The sequence below is a fragment of the Galeopterus variegatus genome, unplaced genomic scaffold (genome assembly GCF_000696425.1).
Source record: "Galeopterus variegatus unplaced genomic scaffold, G_variegatus-3.0.2 Scaffold8175, whole genome shotgun sequence".
NCBI lineage: Eukaryota > Metazoa > Chordata > Mammalia > Dermoptera > Cynocephalidae > Galeopterus > Galeopterus variegatus.
Genome location: NW_007734286.1, coordinates 86613 through 95694, shown reverse-complemented (window position 1 = coordinate 95694; position 9082 = coordinate 86613). Strand labels below are relative to the sequence as shown.

General features: G+C 40.6%; 1 protein-coding gene across 1 annotated transcript in view; it reads right to left on the bottom strand.

The window, feature by feature from the left end:
• Positions 1 to 1224: 1224 nt before the first annotated feature.
• LOC103608228 (carboxyl-terminal PDZ ligand of neuronal nitric oxide synthase protein-like) overlaps positions 1225 to 9082 on the bottom strand; it is a gene marked incomplete at both ends in the record, with an annotated part of 56511 nt that continues 48653 nt past the window's right edge. Inside the window, 2 exons of the mRNA XM_008592678.1 lie at positions 1225 to 1337; positions 1458 to 1599. Coding sequence (XP_008590900.1) covers positions 1225 to 1337; positions 1458 to 1599 — 255 coding nt within the window. The remainder of the gene's footprint in view (positions 1338 to 1457; positions 1600 to 9082) is intronic.

Sequence of the window (9082 nt, the reverse complement as noted above, 5' to 3'; positions counted from 1 at the left end):
CTATTTCTCAGTCTCTATTGTGATCCATTCAGGCACTTAGTCATGTATTGGTATAGTTTTACCTATTACAGCTTTATAATATGTTTTTGTATCTGTAAAGCTACTCCTCTGTCACCACTCATCTCTTTCTGAATTTTTTCTATTCTTTTCTTTTTATTTTTACATATTTATTTTAAAATAATAACAGCTAACATGTATTTGATGCTTACTATGTGCCAAGCACTAGATTTGGCTCTTTAAATGTACCAGCTGGACTAATTATGATAATAATTCTGTTAGGTAGAGAAACTAAGGCACAGAGAGGTTATGGAACTTGCCCAAGATCACACAGCCAGTGATTCGTGCAACTAGAATATAAACCAAAAGTCTGTGCTTTCAACCGCTTTCCAATACTCTGTTGTTTCTCAACTTTTTGAGTTTGATGTTTAATTCATATGACTTTCATAATTTGTCAACTATTAATGTAAACAATTGAACCTTTGGATTTTCCTCTGATTACTGCTTTAGCTGTATCTCATAAGTTTTGAATACTATTGCTTATTGAGGTGTTCTCTTTGCTGTTAGAAATTTGTACTGTTATGCTAAATTTATAGATTAACACAGGGAGAATTAACATTTTTATGATGTTGAGGTTTCCCATCCAAGAACCTGATATATCTTTCCATTTGTTTAAGATTTTTTTCATATAAAACATACACATTTTTATTGTGATTATTCATAAGTATTTTATCTTGTTTATATGGTTATTTTAATGGATATTTTTTCTTGCACTATGACTTATAGCCAGTTATTGTTGGAATATATGAAAGCCATAGATATCTATATGTGATACTGAACCTTGTCTTTTTAACTAAGTTCTATTATTATTTCTTATAGTTTTCAGTTTATTTTCTTGGGTTTCCCATATGAAAAATTAATATAAACAAGATTGATTTTTTACCTGTCTTTTTCTTGCTCATACTTAACTTTTTACATTTACTACTAAGTAAGTAACAGAGATGATAAAAGACATCCTTGTCTTCCTCTGGACTTTTAATGAGACTTGAAAATTGGATATCGAAATACTGTCCACATTGAGGGCTTACAGAACAAAAGACGTTAGAAATGTAAAAAACTAAAATATTTAGGTAATTGTAAATTTATATTCTTTAACATTTGCTTTATGGGGTGCTTTTTTACTGACATTTCCTTTAGGGTCAGATGTGGTAGCATAAACAGCTCTACCTTTAGAAAGTGTTCCCCAATATCCGGCTTAAATGCTTCCTCGTTTAATAAGGTAAACATCTTTAATCTCCTGTTATAAAAGTACCATGTGTCACTTAAAGGAAATTTGGAATCTTGAGAGCAACAGAAAAGATAAAATACTTTAAGTAAATTAATTGCCTGGGTCTTGGTGAGCGACCCACACTGTGTGCCTTCCCACCTCCACTCACATCCACAGCAGCGACGATGCCTACCTGGGTCCCCAGAGCTGTTGCTGTTCCTCTCGCTCTCCCCGTCTTCCTGGCCATCTGCATTCTGCTGCGTGTGCTGTAGGCTGAGCTTGTGGCAGACCTCAAAGGCCTGCCCCACTGTCCGGACAATTCGCATAGCTTGGCTCTGGGAAGGAGAATGGAAATGAGTGAGGGTTGTGAAGATGCTGCAAAGACACAAGACGGGTCAGGGGCGGGCAAGGATGTGCAAGGGACATGCGGACAGAAACCCACGACAAGCAAAGGAAAGAGCTGGAAAAACCTAAGGTTGTTCAGATGTGCACATACTCACAAAGAAGAGTGTGAAGACATTTTCCCTTCCTGAAATACTCCAGAAAATAGAAACTGTCACCACAGTTCTGAAACCATCAGTCAACTGAAAGGGCAGATAGCAAATAAACCAATTCTGGACTTAGCCCCAATTCCTCCCTCCCAAGGATAACAAAAATAGTCGATAGGCTTCAGGACTTTTTGCCAACCACTATTGAATGTTCCATGGGTCCAATCGAACTAAGAACTCAGCCATCTTTTTTTTTTTTTTCCTTTTTTTTTTTGGCTGCTGCAAACATTGGATTTCCCTGAAGCTCCCAGAGATCAAGGGCTACGTTGACATGGGGCTTGGAAGCCATGGCCTAGATGGCAGAACCAACCAATACTCAGCGTCCAAGTCCCCTGGAACACCACTGGCAGCCAACTTAATTTAAGATGAGCCTTTTCCAGCCTAATTCTAAAGACATCACTCACTTGGGTCTGTTCTGTGGCTACTTCCTTTCTTCTGTTTTGCTATTTAACCTCTTTCTTTAAGAGCCCAACAAGAGAGTCTGACCCTAACTCCCAGCATTCCGATACTTTACTAGGAGAGAAGGGGAGAGGACAAAGAAGCCTGTTCCTGGACAGAGTCATAAGCAGCCCCAACAGGCTTGAAGAGGAACCACATGCAAAGTTTTCAGGGCACGGTCTCAAAGGTGGATAATTGAGTGTAATTTGATAGTCAGTCAGCTTTCCCCTTCTCCCAAGGACTAAAAATGAGTGAAATGTGAAATACGGAATTTCAGAGTTCAGACTGGAAAAGCTCAACACAGTTTCTCTTACCCTAGTCGTCCTCAAACATCACATCACCACAGACTGTAATTTACTTAATTTGTCACTGCCACCCTGTACCCAAGCCTAACATTAACTGTGTTTTGGATAATCTGACTTAAGGTCAGCTGTGACCACCTGGTGACATCCTACAGTCCACTGATCACATACAAAACCCCCAAGATAAAGTCAGCGTCAAGCAGAACTTCTCATTAGCATGAGATAGCTGGTATTACACTACAAAACTGATGCCCAGTGTTTTGATAAGCCTTCAAGGCCTTGTGGAGAGTAAATGTATGCTTCATTTATGCTTCTCATAATATTGAAATCAGCTCACATTACATTACTATCTCCCTGAACCCCTAGGGACCTTAGAACCGCATGTTTTGAACTAGTGCTCTTGCCCATTCTCTGTGAGATGTAACTTCCAAAATTGCTGCCCTTGCTATTCCTTAAGCCTGGTGTCACTTCTGTGTTCCTTCTTTTTATTTCAGGCCAGAGCATCCACGTTAATATGAAAAGGCATCTTGGCCAATCATTATCCACATGTCTGTTTCAGATCTCAGTCTCCTTTTGCTCCTCCTGACATTCTCAACTCAAGCCACCTCCTAGAAGTGACTGCCGTATAGCTCAAATCACTCAGCCCATTATGCCAACCCCAGAGAGATGTTCTTAACTGATCTCTCACCTAGATCATCCTGACATGTCTGGGTGATAAGAACCTTAAGTTAAGTGAAGCAGGAGGAGATGGGTAACTTCCTTAGTCAGAACCTCTGTCCTCTATGTTCACCCTTAACTTCCTCCTGTGTCCAAAGGGCAGGCCTAGGCCCTTTTTCACAATACAGGCTTGCAGTAGCTAAGAGACAACTGTTCTTTCTGCACAGGAAGCTGAGAAGCAGTAGGCATCGGTCCTAAGCAAGAAGCCCCTACCCTTCCCATTCCCAAAACATATAAAAAGATGCAATTTAGAGGGCACAGTACTAAGGCCAAGCACACCCCTGCCTTCCACATCCCGTTTGGCAAAGCCAGGAAGCTCAACTCTCCGTGAAAAAGGAGAAGAAAAGGCTGCTCTGCCCAAAAGTGTTATTCCCATGGGCTCCTCAATTTTTTTTTTGTCTTTTTTTGTGACCGGCCACACCGTGCTCAGCCAGTGAGCGCACCGGCCATCCCTATATAGGATCCAAACCCGCGGGCGGGAGTGCTTCTGCGCTCCCAGCGCCGCACTCTCCCGCACTCTCCCGAGTGCGCCATGGGGTCGGCCCAATTTTTTGGTTTGTTTCTATTCTCTTTACTAGAATGAGAGAGAGAGAGAGATGCCTTTGGTTAATCATTTACAGCAAAGCTCAGTACTAGTTTACCAAACCTTAGGTTAGGCTTTATTCTGCCTACCAAGTATACCCAGTGTCAATTATACAGAACCCTTCCTCCTCCCATCCTCTCTGACATTTGCAAATTTCTCTCTCCTAGGCATCTATAAAAGAGGCAGAAAACATAAACGTTTTAGGTTCTAGAATTAAAATATGGTAAGTCTAGATTATGTGTCGAGATTAGGCGTTTAATTTCATTACTTTCTTATCTTACATAAATTAACCCAGATATCTTATACAGAATAAGAATCTGTCTGCAAAGACTGAGTTAGTCTTTTCTCATATGTGTCATTCCTACAGTACAGACTCAGCTTCCGCCTTTAAAATATACACGTTACATAGGAAACTCCAAACTCACTATTGTGTCTGTTCCTATGAAATCTCAGTTTTCCTAAGGAGGACATGTTACAAATCCCACCATATCTGTAAATAACAGACACATCCCCTAACCAGCTTTTAAAATGATATTAAAAATTTAAAGGTCATCAAACAAGTGTTCCTGATCTATGGGATTAGACAGGGGTAGGGATCAGATTTTTAAACTTTATCTTCAAAAGCAAGAACTCAGATTTAAATAAGAGGACAGAGCTGGTGGGACATGACTTTACAGAGGACCTGCATTTCTTGAGTGTCACAAAAGATGACAATGAATGATGGGTGACACTCAGAATTGAGCATTTTAGGAACCTAGGCTGTGGCTCAAATCTCTATTCTGCCACCTTTACCGAGGACAGACATGTGGAACATACCTCAGGTTCAAGCAACTGTTTGTAAACTCAAAATGATTGCAAGGAAGTAGGCTGGTTTTCATGCTTACTATTTATACTGTTTCGTTCTTACATTTTAGTACATTTACTAGGATCAGCAATTGACCCAACCTCTATCTGATTCCCCTAAAAGTAGAAAATGCAGACTTTAGGTTTACTGGTCCTGCCTTTTCTGTGTTGAAAGGGGCATCCCGCCTCTCTCCAGCCTCCCGTTTCCTTACTGTCCTCCCTTTACCACAGTTGTTCTATATTTCTGTAAATTCACTGAAAAAGTGAATTAGTGATGTCTCTATAGCATCTCCTCTGCCACAAAGAGGAATAAATATATGGATAACATATATGACAGCACCTCCCACAGTGCTTGGGATATATGCTCAAGAAATGTTGTATTCAGAATGTAGAACTCACCGTACCACAGGCAATTAAAACAGAAAATAAGTAGTAGTTCAGGAAAGGCTGGAATTATTTCATCAATAACAGAAATAAAGATACTGAGGGAATCACCTCTTGCATACATAGCATCGAAAGGACTTTGCTACCATTCCCTCCCCTCTGCCCCCACCACCCCACCTCTCCATCCTCTAGCATCAGAGGAAAAGCCCTGGGCCAAATGGATCTTTGGTCTGAGCTAGTATGATGGTTTCAATGTATAAGAAAGTTGTCAAATAAGAGTTCTAGATTTGCACACTCAGTACTAATCATTTCATTTCAATTTATGCTTTACTCCTCTTTAATGTAAACATTATGTTTCCATTCATAGTAAAAGGACAGAGTAGCATGTTTCACGAGCCCTCTGCACCTGAACACATAATCAAGCTACCCTACCTGCTTTACAGAAGGACTCCAAACACATGAAAGAACCGCCCTTCTTGTCTACCACACCAGGAGTTAGAAGGAGCTGGATGGCTCTGAATTCTACTCATAAATGGCCATGTGAGTTGAAATGCCCCTTGACCTTTTTGGGTTCTCCTTCCTTCACCGGTGAAAAGTCTACTTTTATAGGACTCTATACAAGAACCCCGTTAGGGGGACAATTACTTGAAGGTGGCTAGTAGGGGCAACCTGAACCTGCCAGGACTGTCCCTCCCCCCATCGGCTTTCTGCACAGCCATGTGGGCTCCTGCCCCTGCTAGATCTACCCCACTTGGTCACCCCATCTTCCAGCCTTCTAGGCAAGAAAACTAGTTTTGCTTGGTACCCTAAAATGTAGGAATCATACGTGCTGGGGCTTAAGAAGCTCTGTCTGAACTGTGGTAAAGAGAACTTAAAAAGAAAAAAAACCTTGCAGGAGGTTTTATGAATACTTCTTCTTTGGGTTTCCTAGGTCCCCTTGAAGCAGTTGCTTCAATCTCATGACCACAAACAGGCCTTTGGAAATCAAAGTGGAGGTTTAAAGACTGAAGGCAGCAAGGCAGAAACCAGAACAAACAAGTGAAACATTGGGAAGGAAGCCTTTTTGAGTTCCAAGATTTGGCCATTCTCTGGAATTTACTAGATTTTTTTTTTTAAAGCATCATTATACTGAATGATTTCTGTATAAATCCAGTTTAGTTTTACATAAGCCCCTGAAAGTACTTTGCCACATGGATCAAATCTTCCTGAGCAAAAGCCATTTCTATTAGCAGCCCCAAAGCATGTGTGGGATCTTAGTTGTCAAGATTAGGCTGCATATTGTTGCTTTGATGTTTTCAAAGCTAGAAAGGAATATCTAACTTCAGAGTGGCTCTCAGCTGCAGACGGAGAGTGCTGAAGCTCTTGGGAGTGCAATTATAGGCAATTTGGTGAGAATAGGGCTGGAAAGGAAGCTGTCTTAGAACTTTATACCCTTACCTCCCACAACAATGTTTCTTTAATCCATCTACCATTCATATTGACATAGCTCTCTCTCCTCCACCCCCAGGACATCCTCAGCCCAGTACAGAAGTGAAGCCGAGATGCAATGAACAGCTATTGTCTTTAGTACACTTAATGCAGTATCAACTGTATAACTAGCAGGTGTCAGTATTTGATGAAATGCAGCAATAATCATGAAAAAACAGTATATTCTCAGTGAGTATGGGCTGTCTACTTAAAAGCAGACAAAAGTCTGCAGTGGTAGCTTTAGCAAGATGGAAATCAAAAGCTTGATTCCTGTACTTCACTGACAAAAAAATTGTAGGCAATCATCGTGATATTATGAAAATACCTATTTGGTCTTCATCCCTGTCCTGTGACATATAACTCCTAAAGTCCTTAGAATCTCCAAAGTGGTAAGAGTCTTTCTGTAGGCCAGTGATGGCTGGCAGCCCTTAGGTAGCTTCGGGATGGGAGCTGGTCACAAGAAAGACCAAGGCAGGACTTCCAGTCCCAACCTCCAACCTCCAGGGAGGGGAGAGAGACTGAAGGTTCAGCTGATCACCAGTGGCCAATGATTTAATCAATCATGCCTATGTAATGAAGCCTCCATAAAACCCCAAAAGGCCTGGGTGTGGAGAGCTTCCTGATAGCAAACAAGTGAATTTTCACGTCTGCTTGCCGGGAGGGTGGTACCCCAACTCCACAGGGACAGAAGCGCCTGTACTTGGGATCCTTCCAGACCTTTTCCTATGTATCCCTTCATCTAGCTGTTTATTTGTATCCCTTAAAATATCCTTTGAAATAAATGGGTAAATGTAAGTTAAGTGTTTGAGTTCTGTGAACCACTCAGCAAATTAACTGAACCCAAAGAATGAGTTGTGGGAACCCTGAATTACAGCTGGTTGGTCAGAAGTTCCAGAGGCCTGAACTTGCAATTAGCATCTGAAGGGGGTGGAAGGCGGGGGGCAGTCTTTGGGACTGAGCCCCCAACCTGTGGGATCTGACGCTATCTCTAGGTAGACAGCGTCAGAAGTGAATTGGCGGACACCCAGTTGCTGGCCGCTGCAGAATCAGTTTCCTGCTCGCCAGTGGAGAGAAGTTCCCACACATACGGACACAGAAGTTGGTTTTCTGTGTCGATGACTGTTGCTGAGTAAGAGACTATAGAAAAAACATTTTTTGTTTTACCCTTACAATCATGATTTTATTTTCTGTTCTCACTCTAAGTGACTTTGTTGTTGATTGGTCCTATAAACTTTGGGATTCTTTTAAGTGCTATATACATGCGAAGAATGGTTATTTTTAATCTTATTCTGCAGTTGATTTAACATATAATCTTGGGCACTGTCCTGAATGTCACTGTCCTAGGAAAAGCTCTCTCTGTAATTCACAACTTATGGAGGAGATTAAAGGAGCTGTCAGATAAGCAAGGGAAGTGAAGAGTGTAAGTATAAAATGCAAGGTGTATATGAAGATGACGGTGACAATGGCAACAAGAAGAGAAGGGAAAAGANTTGATTTAACATATAATCTTGGGCACTGTCCTGAATGTCACTGTCCTAGGAAAAGCTCTCTAATTCACAACTTATGGAGGAGATTAAAGGAGCTGTCAGATAAGCAAGGGAAGTGAAGAGTGTAAGTACAAAATGCAAGGTGTATATGAAGATGACGGTGACAATGGCAACAAGAAGAGAAGGGAAAAGAAGAGTGGGCTCACTTTTGGCAAGTAAGGTTTTTTATTAGTCTACCAGCTTTCTATTCTACTCTAGCTTATCTCCTTTCCCCCATATCTTCTGGGCCCTTAAGAATTGCCTGCTAAGTGCTTCTGAATTCCAGGGAACTGAAGTCCATGAAATCAGCTATAGGACAGCTCACAGATTTATAGTCCTTCTCATCTGTCACAGCAATAAAATGTAGTGCCCTTATCTTGACCTTAACTATCATAGAATCTCAACAAAAACAGAACTGAATGTCATGTTTCTTTAATGTATTAGCTTTTTTTCCCTAGAAGCTTATTAACATATTTAGCTTGTAGCCATCAAATGATTACAATCTATGGAATTTGCAATGCTAAAGCATGAAAATATATTTATATTTGGACTTCTACACACAGGAGGATCCAAGTTGCTGAGGCTCTTGGATCCTTAAATGGCAGATGAGTTAGGTTTTTGTCCAACAGTTTATTTAATGACCTTAGTTATATAATCTGATCAAGGCAATGCCTTGGACACAAGAACATCGCTCATTATAGGGAAATTTTAGTTTCAAAATGCATATGATTTTCAACATTGACTGGACATAGTACATCTTAAATTTTCCTATAGACTGCTGGGTCTTTTTCTTTCCTTTCATTTTCTTTTTTCTGCTCTGCTAGCCCATGAAACACAGTACCATAGATAAAAGAAGACTGAATTATAACCTCAGTTCTGTCAGTAACCAGCTAGTTAACCGTGGACAAGTTAATTCTCATTTCTAGGTACCTGATTTCCTCATCCATTAAGAGAAAGATCTGGACTAGATGAATTCTTTTTTTTTTTTTTTTTTTTTGTTTTTTTTTTTT